Source organism: Mustelus asterias, chromosome 22 (assembly GCF_964213995.1).
Source record: "Mustelus asterias chromosome 22, sMusAst1.hap1.1, whole genome shotgun sequence".
Lineage (NCBI taxonomy): Eukaryota > Metazoa > Chordata > Chondrichthyes > Carcharhiniformes > Triakidae > Mustelus > Mustelus asterias.
Window position 1 is genome coordinate 76,452,389 of NC_135822.1, and position 20,058 is coordinate 76,472,446.

At 46.6% G+C, this 20,058-nt stretch overlaps 1 protein-coding gene across 2 annotated transcripts in view; it reads left to right on the forward strand.

Moving 5' to 3' along the window:
* Positions 1–324: 324 nt before the first annotated feature.
* Positions 325–20,058, forward strand: part of kansl3 (KAT8 regulatory NSL complex subunit 3) — a 147,389-nt gene continuing 127,655 nt past the window's right edge. Inside the window, exons 1-2 of one of the 2 annotated variants that reach the window (XM_078239692.1) lie at positions 325–650; positions 17,076–17,246. In XM_078239692.1, coding sequence (XP_078095818.1) covers positions 436–650; positions 17,076–17,246 — 386 coding nt within the window. In that variant the 5' untranslated portion in view covers positions 325–435. The remainder of the gene's footprint in view (positions 651–17,075; positions 17,247–20,058) is intronic. The other variant, XM_078239693.1, reaches the window with a different exon arrangement.

A 20,058-nucleotide genomic window follows, 5' to 3' on the forward strand; every position in this document is an offset into this window, starting at 1 on the left:
CGCTGGGCTGTGTGGCCGCCGGTGGCGCTGTCTGTGGAGGTCCCGGAGCGCTGGATTGGCCACGGGTGGCGCTGTCTGTGGAGGTCCCGAGCGCTGGGTTGTGTGGCCACGGGCGGCGCTGTCTGTGGAGGTCCCGGGGCGCTGGGCTGTGTGGCCACGGGCGGCGCTGTCTGTGGAGGTCCCGGGGCGCTGGGCTGTGTGGCCGCGGGTGGCGCTGTCTGTGGAGGTCCCGGGGCGCTGGGCTGTGTGGCCGCGGGTGGCGCTGTCTGTGGAGGTCCCGGGGCGCTGGGCTGTGTGGCCGCGGGTGGCGCTGTCTGTGGAGGTCCCGGAGCGCTGGGCTATGCGGCCGCGGCCTGGGCGGAGGTGGAGTGGGGCCCCGGCGGTTGCGTTGACTTCTGTTCGTTTCAAGACCCAACGGCCCCGCAGTTTGGGTCAATGTGCTGCCGAGGCAGCGAGCGGGATCTGCAGAGCTCGGCCCGGCGGATGGGCGCCTCTCTCCTGCTGCAGCTGTCGGCCCACGAGAGGGAGCTGGACCTGGTCTTCCTGGATCACAGCTACGCCAAACCCTGGAGCGCCCACCCCGAGGCCAGCAGCTCCAGGCCGGCCCGCCTGCTGTTTGTCACCCCGAGGAGGCAGCAGGACAGCAGCAGGTGAGGGAGCGGGGAGAAACCACCCAGAGTGGGAATGGGAGTTGGTTTATTATTGTCACATAGAGTGAAAAGTATTGTTTCTTACAGACAAAGCATACTGTTCATAGAGAAGGAGAGAGTGCAGAATGTAGTGTCACAGCTCGGGTGTAGAGAAAGATCATTTCGGGACGGCACAGTGGTTAGCACTGCTGCCTCACAGCAGCAGGGACCTGGGTCCGATTCCTGGCTCGGTCACTGTCTGTGTGGAGTTTGCACATTCTCCTCGTGTCTCTGTGGGTTTCCTCCGGGTGCTCCGGTTTCCTCCCACAGTCCGAAAGACGTGCTGGTTAGATGTATTCTCCCTCAATGTACCTGAACAGGCGATGGAGTGTGGTGACTGCGATGTATGAGGAGACTCCGTGATGTCACCCTGTTCTGGTCACCCTATTATAGAAAGGATATTATTAAACTTGAAAGAGTGCAGAAAAGATTTACTGGGATGCTACCGGGACTTGATGGATTGAGTTATAGAGAGGCTGGATAGACTGGGACTTTTTTCTCTGGAGCATAGAAGGCAGAGGGGTGATCTTATCGAGGTCTATAAAATAATAGAACCATAGAAAATTACAGCTCAGAAACAGGCCTTTTGGCCCTTCATGTCTGTGTCGAACCATTTTTTGCCTAGTCCCACTGACCTGCACTTGGACCATATCCCTCCACACCCCTCTCATCCATGAACCCGTCCAAGTTTTTCTTAAATGTTAAAAGTGACCCCGCATTTACCACTTTATCCGGCAGCTCATTCCACACTCCCACCACTCTCTGCGTGAAGAAGCCCCCCCTAATATTCCCTTTAAACTTTTCTCCTTTCACCCTTAACCCATGCCCTCTGTTTTTTTTCTCCCCTAGCCTCAGCGGAAAAAGCCTGCTTGCATTCACTCTGTCTATACCCATCAAAATCTTATACACCTCTATCAAATCTCCCCTCAATCTTCTACGCTCCAGGGAATAAAGTCCCAACCTATTCAATCTCTCTCTGTAACTCAGCTTCTCAAGTCCCGGCAACATCCTTGTGAACCTTCTCTGCACTCTTTCAACCATATTTACATCCTTCCTGTAACTAGGTGACCAAAACTGTACACAATACTCCAAATTCGGCCTCACCAATGCCTTATATAACCTTACCATAACACTCCAACTTTTATGCATTCCATCCGGGCCTGGGGACTTGTCCACCTTCAGTCCCGTTAGTCTACCAAGCACTGCCTCCCTGGTAACGTTAATTGTATTGAGTATCTCTCCTCCTACCAACCCTCTATCGTTAATATTCGGTAAACTATTTGTGTCTTCCACTGTGAAGACCGACACAAAAAACTTATTTAAAGTTTCAGCCATAGCTCGGCCATTCTGGCTTGGCACATGCAGTATCATGTGGATAAATGTGAGTTTATCCACTTTGGTAGCAATAATGGGAAGACAGATTTTCTTTCTTGAATGCTCAACGAGACCTTGGAGTCCTCATGCATCAGTCGCTGAAAGTAAGCGCGCAGATACAGCAGGCAGTAAAGAAGGCAAATGGTATGTTGGCCTTCATAGTGGGAGGATTTGAGTTTAGGGATAGGGATGTTTTGCTGCAATTGTACAGGGCGTTGGTGAGGTCACACCTGGAGTATTGTGTGCAGTTTTGGTGTCCTTATCTGAGGAAGGATGTCCTTATTATGGAGGGCATCGGGAGGAAGACACGTGGGTCACAGTTAGGAGGAGTAAAGGTCAGAAGGGTAACGTACCAGAGAGTACTCCAGTGGCTGTCTCTCATAATAGGAAGGGCTCGGCGACAGGTGTGAGAGGGGAGGGGCACAGATCAGCTAGAAAGTCAATAGCTTTTCCCAAAAGTAGGGGGAGTCTAAAACTAGAGGGCATAGGTTTAAGGTGAGAGGGGAGAGATACAAAAGTGTCCAGAGGGGCAATTTTTTCACACGGAGGGTGATGAGTGTCTGGAACAAGCTGCCAGAGGTAGTAGTAGAAGCGGGTACAATTTTGTCTTTTAAAAAGCATTTAGACAGTTACATGGGTAAGATGGGTATAGAGGAATATGGGCCAAATGCGGGCAATTGGGACGAGCTTCAGAGTTTCATAAAAAGGGCGGCATGGACAAGTTGGACTGAAGGGCCTGTTTCCATGCTGTAAACCTCTATGACTTTATGATGTATGAGGACAGATTAACTAAGTTAGGATTGTTTTCATTGGAGTTCAGATGAATGAGGGGGGATCTCATAGAGACTTATAAAATTCTAACAGGACTGAATAGGGTAGATGTAGGGATGATATTCCTGATGGTGGAGGGAGTCCAGAACCAGGGGTCACAGTCTGAGGATTCAGAGTAGACCTTTTAGGACGGAGGTGAGGAGACATTTCTTCATCCAAAGAGTGGTGAGCCTGTGGAATTCATTACCACAGGAAGTAGTTGATGCCAAAACATTGAATGTATTCAAGAGGCGGCTGGATATCGCACTTGGGGCGAATGGGATCAAAGGTTATGGGGAGAAAGCAGGATTAGGCTATTGAGTTGGACGATCAGCCATGATTGTAATGAATGGCGGAGCAGGTTCGAAGGGCCAAATGGCCTCCTCCTGCTCCTATCTTCTGTGTTTCTATGTCTAGGGGATTATCACAGTAACTTCATTGAGGTGTTAATGTAAGCCTACTTATGACAAAAATCAACTTTAAAAGCTTTAATTTTATTTATTAGTGTCACACTGCAATGAAGTTACTGTGAAAATCCCCTAGTCGCCACACTCCATCGCCTGTTCGGGTACACTGAGGGAGAATTTAGCATGGCCAATGCACCTGACTAGCACGTCTTTTGGACTGTGGGAGGAAATGGGTGCATTCAGAGCAAACCCACGCAGATACGGGGAGTACGTGCAGACTCCACACAGACTGACCCAAGCTGGGAATCGAACCCGGGACCCTGGTGCTGTGAGACAGCAGTGCTAACCACTGCCACCATGTAGGTCCATTCAAAAGTTTGATAGCAGCAGGGAAGAAGATGTTTTTTAGTCAGTTGGTAAGGGATCTCAGACTTTTGTATCGTTTTCCCGACAGAAGAAGGTGGAAGAGAGTACTTGTTTATGCTGGCCGCTTTCCAGAGGCAGCGGGAAGTGTAGGTGGAGTAGGTGGATGGGAGTCTGAGTTAATTGATTAGCTCATTAAGATTAAAAGACTTGGTTTTTAGAATTGGAAAGTTATTTAAAATCTTGGTGAGTGTTATGCGCAGAACTCATTTCCACGTTATAACAAAGATATCGAGACACTGAAGAACAGGTTGCAGTGTTCAGACCCATTTCTACAACTGGTCTTACTGGAACTTTATCTTTCAGATGAGGGTTTCCAATCTCAATGCTCAAAGTACTTGCTTTGGAATCTTCTCCCAAACAATGATTTCTCTCAGACTTCTTCCGTAATAGCCCATCTCCAGGGCTTTGATCTCTCCTTCCAACGTCTCTAATGGTTCTCTCCCTGGATTGCCGTGTGCATTCAAGCTTCATCTTCCACACATTCTCAGGGGTGTTCAGCAGCACCAACAGAATATCACTGCTTCACAGGGCTGGGGGGAAGAGTGACAAGTCTTCGGCTGTCTCCTTAGGTCTCTGGCTTCTCACAGGCCAGATGTCTGCTTCCTGCAGATTTCATAAGACATAGGAGCAGAATTAGGCCACTTGGCCCATCGAGTCTGCTCCGCGATTCAATCATGGCTGATATTTTTCTCATCCCCATTCTCCTGCCTTTTCCCCATAACCCCTGATCCCCGTGCTAATCAAGAACCTATCTGTCTCTGTCTTAAAGACACTCAATGACCTGGCCTCCACAGCCTTCTGCGCAAAGAGTTCCACAGATTCATCACTCTCTGGCTGAAGAAATTCCTCTTCATCTCTGTTTTAAAGGATCATCCCTTTAGCCTGAGGTTGTGCCCTCTGATTCTGGTTTTTCCTACTAGTGGAAACATCCTCTCCACATCCACTCTATCCAGGCTTCGCAGTATCCTGTAAGTTTCAATAAGATTTCCCCCTCATCCTTCTAAACTCCAACAGACTCCTCAACTGTTCCTCATACAACAAGCTCTTCATTCCAGGGAACCTCCTCTGGACCCTTTCCAAGGCCAGCAATTCCTTCCTCAGACCCAAAACTGCTCACGGTACTCCAAATGGGGTCTGACCAGAACCTTATACAGCCTCAAAAGTACATCCCTGCTCTGGTATTCTAGCCCTCTTGACATGAAGGCTAACATTGCATTTGCCTCCCTAACTGCCAACTGAACTTGCATGTTAACTGTAAGAGAATCTTGAACAATGACTCCCAAGTCCCTTTGTGTTTCTGATTTCCTAATCATTTTCCCATTTAGAAAATAGTCTATGCCTCCATTCCTCTTTCCAAAGATCAGAACCTCACACTATTCCACATTGTATTCCACCTGCCACTTCTTTGCCCACTCTCCTAACCTGTCCTTCTGCGGCCCCCCCTGCTTCCTCAATACTACCTGTCCCTCTACATATCTTTGTCTCATCTGCAAACTTAGCAACAGTGCCTTCAGTTCCTTCCTCCAAATCGTTAATGTATATTATAAAACATTGTGGTCCCAGCACTGACCCCTGAGGCACACCACTAGTCACCGGCTGCCATCCTGAAAAAGACCCCTTTATCCCCACTCTCTGCCTTCTGCCAGCTAGCCAATCCTCGATCCATGCCAGGATCTTACCCTTAACACCATGGGCACTTAACTTATTTAACAGTCTCTTATGCGACAGCTTGGTCAAAATCCTTCTGGAAATCTAAATAAATCACGTCCACTAGTTCTCCTTTATCTAACTTCCTTGTTACCTCCTCAAAGAACTCTAACAGATTTGTCAGACATGACCTCCCCTTGACGAAGCCGTGCTGACTCAGTCCTATTTTATCATTCACTTCCAAGTACTCTGTGATCTCGTCTTTAATAATGGACTCTAAAATCTTGCCAATGACCAAAGTCAGGCTAACCGGCCCATAATTTCCCGTCTGCTGCCTCCCTCCCTTCTTAAATAGCGGTGTTACATTCGCTACTTTCCAGTCCTCTGGTACCCTCCCTGCCTCCAGTGATTCCTGAAAGATCACCACCAATGTCTCCACAATTTCCTCAGCTATCTCTTTTAGAACCTTGGCGTGTACTCCATCTGGTCCAGGTAATTCTGACTTGAAGCCTTTCTCTGCTCCTCATTCTTGACCTTGTGAAACAGGGTTTGTTGATGATCCCTGTTTTTCTTCCTTGCTTTAGCGGTTATCTTGGCAATTTATCCTGTCCTTCCCTGGTTAAGCGACTTTGCTATATTTTTGAATTTGCTTTGTGTCCCTTTTCATGTTCTGCCTATTTTGGCACCTTCTGTGGAACGTTGTTTCCAACTGAACTAAAACAACATTTTCTGTTTCTGGGCCTCTCGTTGATAGGCAGCAGCCTTGTTTTTTCCGATTTTACGAGTTGAAAAACCCTATTAAAATGCCGCATCTTTTAAAGTGAAACCAACACCTAATTTAAACCTTAAAACCACATCTTGCTTTTAATACCCGCAAAATGCAAATATAACTATTTCCAAACACCTTCAAAAATGCCTTCCAAAACTGTGATCGCCACCATAAGGACAAGGGCAGCAGACACACGGGAGCATGACCACTGCAAGTTGCTGTCCAAGTCTCTCACCATCCTGACTTGACTACCTTCACTTTCCCTTCACTGTCATTGAATCAAAACCTTGAAATGCAGAATTCTGCTTTGGGGAGACCAGAATCTACAGTTACAAATATAAGATTATTACAAATAGCAAGGTATCATCAAGGTAACGAGCTATTTTGGATCTGGTATTGTGTAACGAGGTAGGTAGAATTAAGGATCTTATTGTGAAGGACCCTCTTGGGTCTAGTGACCACAATATGGTCGAATTTCTGATTCAGATGGAAGAGGAGAAAGTTTGGTCTCAAACCAGTGTCCTCTGTTTGAACAGAGGGAAATATGATAGGATGAGGGATGAATTGGCTAAGGTAGACTGGGAGAGCAGGCTGGCAGGTAGGATAGCTGAGGAACAGTGGAGGATTTTTAAGGAGATCCTTTTCAGTTCTCAGCAAAAATATATTCCAGCAAAAAACAAGGATTGTAAGAAAAGGGAGAACCAGCCGTGGATAACGAAGGAAATAAAGGAGAGTATTAAAATAAAAACAGCTGCGTACAGAGTGGCCAAAAATAGTGGAGAAACAAGTGATTGGGAAAAATTTAAGAAACAACAAAGAGAGACTAAGAAAGCGATAAAGAAAGGAAGGATAGACTATGAAGCTAGGCTAGCAATTAATATAAAAAATGATAGTAAAAGTTTTTATAAATATATAAAAAGGAATAGAGTGGCTAGAGTGAATGTTGGACCCTTGGAGGACGAGAGGGGGGAGTTAATAGTGGGAAATGAGGATATGGCTGAGTCTTTAAATAAGTTTTTTGTGTCGGTCTTCACGGTGGAGGACACAAATAGTTTGCCAAATATTAACGATAGAGGGTTGGCAGCAGGAGAAATACTTAATACAATTAATGTTACCAGAGAGGCAGTGCTGGGTAGACTAATGGGACTGAAGGTGGACAAGTCCCCGGGTCCGGATGGAATGCATCCCAGGGTATTGAAAGAAATGTCAGAGGTAATAGTGGATGCGTTAGTGATTATTTATCAAAACTCGTTGCATTCTGGGGAGTGCCGGTTGATTGGAAAACGGCTAATGTTACGCCGCTGTTTAAAAAAGGAAGGAGACAAAAGGCGGGTAACTATAGGCCGGTCAGCTTAACGTCTGTAGTAGGGAAAATGCTGGAATCCATTATTAACATAGAACATAGAAAGCCACAGCACAAACAGGCCCTTCGGCCCACAGGTTGCGCCGATCACATCCCCACCTCTAGGCCTATCTATAGCCCTCAATCCCATTAAATCCCATGTACTCATCCAGAAGTCTCTTAAAAGACCCCAACGAGTTTGCCTCCGCCACCACCGACGTCAGCCGATTCCACTCACCCACCACCCTCTGAGTGAAAAACTTACCCCTGACATCTCCTCTGTACCTACCCCCCAGCACCTTAAACCTGTGTCCTCTCGTAGCAACCATTTCAGCCCTTGGAAATAGCCTCTGAGAGTCTACCCTATCCAGACCTCTCAACATCTTGTAAACCTCTATCAAGTCACCTCTCATCCTTCGTCTCTCCAGGGAGAAGAGACCAAGCTCCCTCAACCTATCCTCATAAGGCATGCCCCCCAATCCAGGCAACATCCTTGTAAATCTCCTCTGCACCCTTTCAATGGCTTCAACATCTTTCCTGTAATGAGGTGACCAGAACTGCGCGCAGTACTCCAAGTGGGGTCTAACCAGGGTCCTATAAAGCTGCAGCATTATCTCCCGACTCCTAAACTCAATCCCTCGATTAATGAAGGCCAGTACGCCGTACGCCTTCTTGACCGCATCCTCCACCTGCGAGGCCGATTTAAGAGTCCTATGGACCCGGACCCCAAGGTCCTTCTGATCCTCTACACTGCTAAGAATGGTACCCTTCATATTATATTGCTGCTTCATCCCATTGGATCTGCCAAAATGGATCACCACACACTTATCCGGGTTGAAGTCCATCTGCCACTTCTCCGCCCAGTCTTGCATTCTATCTATGTCTCTTAAAGAGGAGATAGCAGGGCATCTGGATAGAAATGGTTCGATCAATCAGACGCAGCATGGATTCATGAGGGGAAAGTCGTGCTTGACGAACATGTTGGATTTTTATGAAGATGTGACGAGGGCGGTTGATGGAGGAGAACCGGTGGATGCGGTGTTTTTGGATTTCCAAAAGGCGTTTGATAAGGTGCCCCATAAAAGGCTGCTGAAGAAGATTAGGGCACACGGAGTTGGGGGTAGTGTGTTAAAATGGATTGGGGACTGGCTATCCGACAGGAAGCAAAGAGTCGGAATAAATGGGTGTTTTTCCGTTTGGAGGAAGGTAACTAGTGGCGTGCCGCAGGGATCGGTACTCGGGCCGCAACTGTTTACCATTTATATAGATGATCTGGAGGAGGGGACGGAGTGTAGGGTAACGAAGTTTGCAGACGACACAAAGATAAGTGGAAAAGTGAATCGTGTGGAGGACGGAGAAGATCTGCAGAGAGATTTGGACAGGCTGAGTGAGTGGGCGAGGATATGGCAAATGGAGTATAACGTTGATAAATGCGAGGTTATACACTTTGGAGGAAATAATAACAAATGGGATTACTATCTCAATGGAAACAAATTAAAACATGCTACCGTGCAAAGGGACCTGGGGGTCCTTGTGCATGAGACGCAAAAGCCCAGTCTGCAGGTACAACAGGTGATCAAGAAGGCAAATGGGATGTTGGCCTATATTGCGAGGGGGATAGAATATAAAAGCAGGGATGTCTTGATGCACCTGTACAGGGCATTGGTGAGGCCGCAGCTGGAATACTGTGTGCAGTATTGGTCCCCTTATATGAGGAAGGATATATTGGCATTGGAGGGAGTGCAGAGAAGGTTCACCAGGTTGATACCGGAGATGAGGGGTTTGGATTATGAGGAGAGGCTGAGGAGATTGGGTTTGTACTCGTTGGAGTTTAGAAGGATGAGGGGGGATCTTATGGAGACTTATAAGATAATGCGGGGGCTGGATAGGGTAGAGGTGGAGAGATTCTTTCCACTTAGTAAGGAAGTTAAAACTAGAGGACACAGCCTCAAAATAAAGGGGGGTCGGTTTAAGACAGAGTTGAGGAGGAACTTCTTCTCCCAGAGGGTGGTGAATCTCTGGAATTCTCTGCCCACTGAGGTGGTGGAGGCTACCTCGCTGAATCTGTTTAAAGCGCGGATGGATGGATTCCTGAGCGGTAAGGGAATTAAGGGTTATGGGGATCAGGCGGGTAAGTGGTACTGATCCACGTCAGATCAGCCATGATCTTATTGAATGGCGGGGCAGGCTCGAGGGGCTAGATGGCCTACTCCTGCTCCTATTTCTTATGTTCTTATGTTCTTTATCATCTTCTCCATGCATCTGACCTGCAAACTAGATCAGATGGTAAGCTCAACAATCTAGATAGACTGAAAGCGTAGGTGAAAAATGCAGCACATCATGATCCTCTATGCTGATGTTTTGCTAATCGTTCATGGAAACTCAACCACATAAAGTCAAGGATTGTCTCTTCTACGTCTGTAACTTGATCTCCCTTACTGTTAAGCATCAAGAAAAGTGTAGTCATGTGGTCTCAATCTCTGCCTCATCACACTAAAGAGCATCCTGCTGGAAGTGGCTAGCATAGACTGTGACCGTGAGCCCATAGTGGCAGAAAGTCTGTCTCTCGATGTAGGACTTGATACCCCTGCACAGGGTAAGCAGCTACCGCTTTCCACCTTTGCCCAACTCATAGAAATCATAGAATCATAGAAACCCTACAGTGCAGAAGGAGGCCATTCGGTCCATTGAGTCTGCACCGACCACAATCCCACCCATACCCTATCCACATATCCCTACATATTTACACTAATCCCTCAAACCTACGCATCTCAGGACTCTAAGGGGCAATTTTTTTTTTAGCATGACCAATCAACCTAACCCGCACATCTTTTGGACTGTGGGAGGAAACCGGAGCACCCGGAGGAAACCCACGCAGACACGAGGAGAATGTGCAAACTCCACACAGACAGTGACCCAAGCCGGGAATTGAACCCAGGTCCCTGGAGCTGTGAAGCAGCAGTGCTAACCACTGTGCTACCGTGCCACCCACAACTCTCTCAACTTGTATGGAATTACATCAACCTGCCTCTTAGACCCAAGATAGATTTATGAGGCCATTTTCTCAGCACCTTGTTGTTTGATTGTGAAGCTTGGAGGACTTAAATGAAATGAAGCTCAACAACTGTGGCACCTACTTGGTATCTCACGGGGGACAAAATCACGTATACGGCAGTCTTTCCAAAGGGCAAGCTCTGAAGTATGTTGGCACTCACTAAGTGGGGGTGACTTTGCTGGCTTTGGGAAGTTCACTAGATGGAAGACGATTGTATACATAAAGAATTTCTCTCTGGCTCGAGCTAGATGACCAGTAAGACACTCAAAGCTCCTCTTGAAGGAATATTTCAAGCAAGATATGAAAGCCGTAAATATCGATTTTCCCTCTGGGAGATGCTCGCAGACAACAGGGGTAAATGGCGCCATCACCTGTGGGCCAGTGTGCTCCACCATGACAATCAGTGGAAGCAATTCAGAGAAGGTTTACCAAACTAATACCTGAAAAGATGGGTTGTCTTAATGAGGAAAGGTGGACAGACTAGGCTTGTGTCACTGGATAGCGATGAAAAATAAAAGCCGACTTGATGGAACCATGTAAGATCCTGAGGGGGTCTTGACAGGGTGGATGTGGAGAGGATGTTTCTTCTTGTTTGAGAATCCAAAGCCTTTGGTCGGGGGCGGGGGAGGAAGAATGAAAGGTGGTCACTGTTTAAAAACAAGTGGTTGTGTATTTAAAATGGAGATTACATTAAGATTGTGAGTCTTTGGAACACTCTTCCTGAAAAAATTGTGCAAGCCTTTGAGTATTTTTAAGGAAGAGGTGAATGAATTCTTGGTAAGCAAGTGGGTGATAGGTTATTGGAGATGGGCAGGGTGCGGATATGAAGTTACTAACAGATCAGCCATGATCTTAAATGGTGGAGCAGGCCCGTGGGGCTGAATGGCCGAGTAGATTCTTCAGTGTGATGAGGCAGAGATCTGACACCACATGACTACAGTTTTCTTCAAGCTTACAGTAAGGAAGAACAAACATAGAAGATAGGAGCAGGAGGAGGCCATTCGGCCCTTTGAGCCTGCTCTGCCATTCATCACAATCATGGCTGATCGTCCAACTCAATAGCCTAACCCTGCTTTCTCCCCATAATATTTGATCCCATTCGCCCCAAGTGCTATATTCAGCCACCTCTTGAATACATTCAATGTTTTGGCATCAGCTACTTCCTGTGGTAATGAATTCCACAGGCTCACCACTCTTTGGGTGAAGAAATCTCTCCTCATCTCCGTTCTAAATAGTTTACCCCGAATCCTCAGACTGTGACCCCTGGTCCTGAACCCCCACCATTGGGAACATCCTCCCTGCATCTACCCTGTCTAGTTCTGTTAGAATTTTATGAGATCCCCCTCATTCGTCTGAACTCCAGTGAAAGCAATCCTAACCTAGTCAATCTCTCCTCATACATCCTCATCAGTCCTGCAATCTCTGGAATCAGCTTGTTAAACCTTCGCTGCACTCCCTCGAGAGCAAGAACATCCTTCCTCAGAAAAGGAGACCAAAACTGCAGACAATATCCTTGGTGTCGCCTCGCCAAGGCCCTGTATAATTGCAACAACACATCCCTGCTCCTGTACTAGAAACTTCTCACAATGAAGGCCAACATACCATTTGCTACCTTTACCGCCTGCTGCACCTGCATGCTTACCTTCAGCGACTGGTGCACAAGGACCCAGGTTCCGCTGCACACTCCCAAGGACAAAAACAAAGATAGAAAAGGGAATAAGAAAAGTGATAGGCAGAGAAACCAAGGACAAAATTCAAACAGGGCTATAGAGAAAAATATTGGGAGCAAGACAAACAATGTTAAAAAGACAAGTTTAAAGGCTCTGTGCCTTAATGCAAGAGCATTTGCAATAAAATGGATGAACTCATTGCGCAGATAGATGTGAACGTGTATGATATAATTGGGATTACAGAGCCATGGCTGCAGGGTGACCAGGGGTGGGAGTTGAATGTCCCAGGGTATTCAGTATTTAGGCAGGACAGGCATAAAGGAAGGTGGTGGAGTGGCACTGCTGGTTAAAGAGGAAATTAACACAATATTGCGAAAGGATATTCGCTCTGACAACGTGGAGTCTGTATGGGTAGAGTTGAGAAATACCAAGGGGCAAAAAGCATTAGTGGGTGTCATATATAGACCCCAAACTGAAGTGGTGATTTTGGGAATGGCATTAAACACAAAATTTAAGATGCATGTGATAAGGGAAACTACAGACATGGGACAGACAATCCTTGCTGTGTGTTCATATGTAATCAATAGTTCCAGCAGCTTGTCAGTAAGCGCTAACTCAATAACAACAACCCACAAAGACACCTTATAAACCACATCGGTGGCATTTGGAGCAGAATCTGTCTCTCGGGTTGGTCTCTTCAGCTGTGAGCAGCAGTGCACCACATGAAGCTTCTCCATTTCCAACGGATTTGATTTGCTGCATTATCTTATGCAGATTGAAAGAAGATGGCAATGCAAAGGGACTTGGGAGTCCTAGTCCAGGATTCTCTAAAGGTAAACTTGCAGGTTGAGTCCGTAATTAAGAAAGCAAATGTAATGTTGTCATTTATCTCAAGAGGCTTGGAATACAAAAGCAGGGATGTACTTCTGAGGCTTTATAAAGCACTGGTTAGGCCCCATTTGGAGTACTGTGAGCAATTTTGGGCCCCACACCTCAGGAAGGACATACTGGCACTGGAGCGGGTCCAGCGGAGATTCACACGGATGATCCCAGGAATGGTAGGCCTGACATACGATGAACATCTGAGGATCGTGGGATTATATTCATTGGAGTTTAGGAGGTTGAGGGGAGATCTGATAGAAACTTACAAGATAATGAACGGCTTAGATAGGATGGACGTAGGGAAGTTGTTTCCATTAGCAGGGGAGACTAGGATGCGGGGGCACAGCCTTAGAATAAAAGGGAGTCACTTTAGAACAGAGATGAGGAGAAATTTCTTCAGCCAGAGAGTGGTGGGTCTGTGGAATTCATTGCCACAGAGGGCTGTGGAGGCCGAGACGTTGAGCGTCTTCAAGACAGAAATTGATAAATTCTTGATTTCTCGAGGAATTAAGGGCTATGGGGAGAGAGCGGGTAAATGGAGTTGATATCAACCATGATTGAATGGTGGAGTGGACTCGATGGGCCGAATGGCCTTACTTCCGCTCCTATGTCTTATGGTCTTATGGAATAAGAACCTACAAAACATGTACGTTCAGAATCCACATGGCTTTTTGAGCCTGTTCTACAACTCATTAACATCAGAGCTGACCTTCTACCTTCACTTTACTTCTCCATTTCATTACTTCATTCAGTGTGATTTGGACAAGCTGAGTGAATGGCCAAATGCATGGCAGATGTGTGGATACATCCGAGTTTATCCACTTTGGTAGTAAAAACAGGAAGGCAGGTTATTATCTGAATGACTATAAATTGAGAGAGGGGAATGTGCAATGAGACCTTGGTATCAACTGAGATGAGGAGAAACCAGAGCATGGTAAGCCTATGGAATTCTCTACCACAGAAAATAGTTGAGGCCAAAACATTGTATGTTTTCAAGAAAGAGTTCGAGTTCTTGGGGAGAAGAGGAACAAAGGATATGGGGGGGATGGTGGGATCAGGCTATTGGATGTTTCAACCATGGTCATGTTTCCATGTTTATCTAATTGGGAATTCTTTATCCAGAGGGTGCTGAGAATGTCAAAGACACAGGGAATGTGTTAAGGTATGGATCAGAAACCCCAAAGTTTGTTATGAAGCTCACCTAGACCCCAACAATTTATCTATTTTGGCATTAGTGTGAGGATAAGGTGTTGATTCCAGGTGTGACTGTGTTAACACGCCAGGAGGCTTTTCTCAAAACAAACTTGACAATACAGTTTAACAATAAGGAATGAACCAAACACAATAACAGTCAAATGTTGATCCATGGCAGCTGCAGAATTTTCCACCTTGCTTTGGATTGCCGTCCTTGCTCTATTAGACTTTTAGAAGGCTTTCAACAGGTCTCACATAACAGACTGCTCTGTAAAGTTAGAATACATGGTAATGCAGGTAATATCTTGAGATGGATAGAAAGGTGGTTAGCAGATAGGAAGCAAAGAGTTGGCATAAATGGGTCTTTTTATGATTGGCAGTCAGTGACTAGTGGGGTTCCGCAGGGATCTGTGCTCGGATCCCAACTGTTTACATTATATATTAATGATTTGGAAGAGGGAACTGAATGTATTATCTCCAAATTTGCAGATGATACAAAGTTGGGTGGGAGGGTGAGCTGTGAGGAGGATGCAGAGATGCTTCAGTGTGATTTGTACAGGCCGAGTGTGTGGGCATCAGCAAGGCAGGTGCAGTGTAATGTCGATAAATGTGGGGGAGTCCAGAACTAGGGGTCACAGTTTGAGGATAAGGGGTAAACCTTCTAAGACTGAGCTGAGGAGAAATTTCTTCACCCAGAGAAGTCACGAGAAGGCCTTGGCAAGTAGAATTAAGGAAAATCCTAAGGCGTTCTATAAATATGTGAAGAGTAAAAGGATGAGACGTGAAGGAATAGGGCCTATAAAAGGTGAAGGCGGGAAAATCAGTACGGAACCAGTAGAAATGGCAGAGGTGCTTAATGAGTATTTTGCCTCGGTTTTCACAGAGGAGAAGGACATGGGTGGGTGTACTGTGGGCTTGCGTTGGACTGAAAAGATTGAGTATGTGGACTTTAGCAAAGAGGTTATGCTGGAATCTTTGAACGGCATCAAGATAGATAAGTCGCCGGGTCCGGTTGGGATGTACCCCAGGTTACTGTGGGAGGCGAGGGAAGAGATTGCAGAGCCTCTGGCGATGATCTTTGCGTCGTCGATGGAGACGGGAGAGGTGCTGGAGGATTGGAGGATTGCAGATGTGGTTCCTATTTTCAAGAAGGGGAATAGGGATAGCCCAGGAAATTACCGACTGGTGAGTCTAACCTCAGTGGTTGGTAAGCTGATGGAGAAGATCCTGAGGGACAAAATTTATGAGCATTTAGAGAGGTTTAGTATGCTCAAGAATACTCAGCATGGCTTTGTCAAAGGCAGATCGTGCCTTATGAGCCTGGTGGAGTTCTTCGAAAATGTGACTAAACACATCGACGAAGGGAAAGCGTTAGATGTGGTTTATATGGATTTTAGCAAGGCGTTCGATAAGGTCCCCCATGCAAGGCTTCTAGAAAAAGTGAGAGGGCATGGGATCCAAGGGGCTGCTGACCTGTGGATCCAGAACTGGCTTGCCCAAAGGAGGCAGAGAGTGTGTATAGATGGGTCTTTTTCTAAATGGAGGTCGGTCACTAGTGGTGTGCCCCAGGGATCTGTTCTGGGACCCTTGCTGTTTGTCATTTTCATAAATGACCTGGATGAGGAAGTGGAGGGATGGATTGGTAAGTTTGCCGACGACACGAAGGTTGATGGGGTTGTGGATAGTCTGGAGGGATGTCAGAAGTTACAGAGGGACATAGATAGGATGCAAGACTGAGCGGAGAAGTGGCAGATGGACTTCAACCCAGATAAATGCGTAGTGGTCCATTTTGGCAGGTCAAATGGGATGAAGGAGTACAATATAATGGGAAAGACTCTTAGTACTGTAGAGGATCAGAAGGACCTAGGGGTCCGGGTCCACAGGACTCTAAAATCGGCCCCGCATGTGGAGGAGGTGGTTAAGAAGGCGTATGGTGTGCTGGCCTTTATCAATCGAGGGATTGAGTTTAGGAGTCCGGGGATAACGATGCAGCTATATAAGACCCTCGTCAGACCCCACTTGGAGTACTGTGCTCAGTTCTGGTTGCCTCATTACAGGAAGGATGTGGAAAAGATTGAAAGGGTGCAGAGGAGATTTACAAGGATGTTGCCTGGATTGAGTGGCATGCCTTATGAGGATAGGCTGAGGGAGCTCGGTCTTTTCTCCTTGGAGAGACGTAGGATGAGAGGAGACCTAATAGAGGTATATAAGATGTTGAGAGGCATAGATCGGGTGGACTCTCAGAGGCTTTTTCCCAGGGTGGAAATGTCTGCTACGAGAGGACACAGGTTTAAGGTGCTGGGGGGTAGGTACAGGGGAAATGTTAGGGGGAAGTTTTTCACACACACGGTGATGGGCGAGTGGAATCGGCTGCCGTCAGTGGTGGTGGAGGCAAACTCAATAGGGTCTTTTAAGAGACTCCTGGATGCGTACATGGGACTTAATAGGATGGAGGGTTAGAGGTAGGCCTAGAAGGTAGGGATATGTTCGGCACAACTTGTGGGGCCGAAGGGCCTGTTTTGTGCTGTAGTTTTCTATGTTTCTATGTTTCTAGAGAGTGGTGAATGTGTGAAACTCACTCCCACAGAATGTAGTTGAGGTCAAAACATTGTCTGATTTCAAGAAGAAATTAGATATAGCTCTTGGGGTGAAAGGGATCAAGGAATATGGGTGGAGGAGGGGATCAGGATATTGAATTTGATGATCAGCTATGATCAAAATGAATGGTGGAGCAGGCTCGAAGGGCCGAATGGCCTCCTCCTGGTTCTAGTTTTTATATCCCTATAATGATGTAATTCTGTGTCTTGCAGTGATTGTGACGTGACTGTAGATGTGGAGACGGTGGTTCCAACCCCAACACCCCTGTATGATAACCAGAAGGCTCGGAGTGTGATGAATGAGTGTGAGCGCCATGTCATCTTCGCAAGGACAGACACCGATGCCCCTCTGCCACCTGATGACTGGGAGGATCACATTAGCAGGTGGGTACCTTCCACAGTGAAGATGCATGATGCCAATAGCTCCTAGGCTGGTACAGCGTGTGGCATCATCATTAAAAGATGGCATTCTTATTAGGACAGTACCATGTATGCAGTGGCTTGGGCATTTCAAATCAGCTGCTTTGCATGTCTTGCCAATCGGGTCTTATAGATTGTTTCATATTGCAGCAGCAGCACAGAAGGTGTAACTGGGGTGATCAGTAAGTTTGCGGCCGACACAAAATTGGCAGGACTTGCAGATAGTGAGGAGCATTGTCAGAAGCTACAGAAGGATATAGATAGGCTGGAAATTTGGGCAAAGAAATGGCAGATGGAGTTCAATCCTGATAAATGCGAAGTGATGCATTTTGGTAGAAATAATGTAGGGAGGAGCTATACGATAAATGGCAGAACCATAAAGGGTGTAGATATGCAGAGGGACCTGGGTGTGCAAGTCCACAGATCCTTGAAGGTGACGTCACAGGTGGAGAAGGTGGTGAAGAAGGCATATGGCATGCTTGCCTTTATAGGACGGGGCATAGAGTATAAAAGTTGGGGTCTGATGTTGCAGATGTATAGAACGTTGGTTCGGCCGCATTTGGAATACTGCGTCCAGTTCTGGTCGCCACACTACCAGAAGGACGTGGAGGCTTTGGAGAGAGTACAGAGGAGGTTTACCAGGATGTTGCCTGGTATGGAGGGGCTTAGTTATGAGGAGAGATTGGGTAAACTGGGGTTGTTCTCCCTGGAAAGACGGAGGATGAGGGGAGACTTAATAGAGGTGTATAAAATTATGAAAGGCATAGATAGGGTGAACGGTGGGAAGCTTTTCCCCGGGTCGGTGGTGACGTTCACGAGGGGTCATAGGTTCAAGGTGAAGGGGGGGAGGTTTAACACGGATATCAGAAGGACATATTTTACACAGAGGGTGCTGGGGGCCTGGAATGCCCTGCCAGGCAAGGTGGTGGAGGCGGACACACTGGGAACGTTTAAGACTTATCTAGACAGCCATATGAACGGAGTGGGAATGGAGGGATACAAAAGAAAGGTCTAGTTTGGACCAGGGAGCAGCACGGGCTCTGGTCTGAATGTGGAAAAATACATTGATTTTGCTTCCAATTTCCACTCTGCTCTCATCTTCGAAAATGTTGTTTCCAACAAATCAACCTTTTTCCTTAACCAAGGTTTCTCCCCACCTGTGGTTGACAGGGCACTTGACCCATTTTCTGCACCTCTGTCCTCACCCCTTCTCTTCCTCCTTGAACAATGATGGGGTTCCCCTTGTCTTTACTTTTCACCCCACTGGCATCCGCTTCAAAGGATCATCCTCCGCCATACCCGCCAACTCCAGCATGATGCCACCACTAAACACATCTCCCCCTCAACTCCCGTCAGCATTCTGCAGGACCCACTCTCTCTGTGACACCTTGGTCCACTTGTCCATCACACCCAACTCCCCATCCCCTTCCCATGGCACCTACCCTTGCAATCGCAGAAGGTGCAACACTGGCCCCTTTATCACCTCCCTCCTCATTTTCAAGGCCCGAAATACTTTCACGTTCAGCAGCGTTGTACTTGCGTTTACAGTGGATAACTGTCAGGTTATCCACTTCAGTAGCAATAATAGGAAGACAGATTATTACTTGAATGGATGTAAATTGAGAGAGGTGCATACTCAATGAGACCATGGAGTCATCGTGCATCAGTCACTGAAAGTAAGTGCGCAGGTACAGCAGGCAGTAAAGAAGGCAAATGGTATGTTGGAGTCATTGAGGTTCACAGCATGGAAACAGGCCCTTTGGCCCAACCTGTCCATGCAGCCCCTTTTTTTTTTAACCACTAACCTAGTCCCAATTGCCTGCATTTGGCCCATATCCTTCTATACCCATCTTATCCATGTAACTGTCTAAAAGCTTTTTAAAAGACAAAATTGTACCCGCCTCTACTACTACCTCTGGCAGCTTGTTCCAGACACTCACCACCCTCTGTGTGAAAAAATTGCCCCTCTGGACCCTTTTGTATCTCTCCCCTCACCGTAAACCTATGTCCTCTAGTTTTAGACTCCCCTATCTTTGGGAAAAGATGTTGACTATCTAGCTGATCTGTGCCCCTCATTAGTTTATAGACCTCTATAAGATCACCTCTCCGCCTCCTACACTCCAGAGAAAAAAGTCCCAGTCCATCCAGCCTCTCCTTATAACTCAATCCATCAAGTCCCGGTAGCATCCTAGTAAATCTTTTCTGCAATCTTTCTAGCTTAGTAATATCCTTTCTATAATAGGGTGACCAGAACTGTATACAGTATTCCATGTGTGGCCTTACCAATGTCTTGTATAACTTCAACAAGACGCCCAACTCCTGTATTCAATGTTCTGATCAATGAAACCAAGCATGTTGAATGTCTTCTTCACCACTCTCCACCTGTGACTCCACTTTCAATGAGCTATGAACATGTACCCCTAGATCTCTTTGTTCTGTAACTCTCCCAATGCCCTACCATTAGCTGAGTAAGTCCTGCCCTGGTTCGATCTACCAAAATGCATCACCTCACATTTATCTAAATTAAACTCCATCAACCATTCATCAGCCCACTGGCCCAATTGATCAAGATCTCGTTGCAATCCGAGATAACCTTCTCTGCTCACTATGCCACCAATCTGCAAACCCACTAACCATTAACTAACTAAAATCTCATCCAAATCATTAATATAAATGACAAGTAACAGTGGACCTAGCACCGATTCCTGAGGCACACCGCTGGTTATAGGCCTCTGAAAAACAACCTTCTACAACCACCCTCTGGCTTCTGTCATCA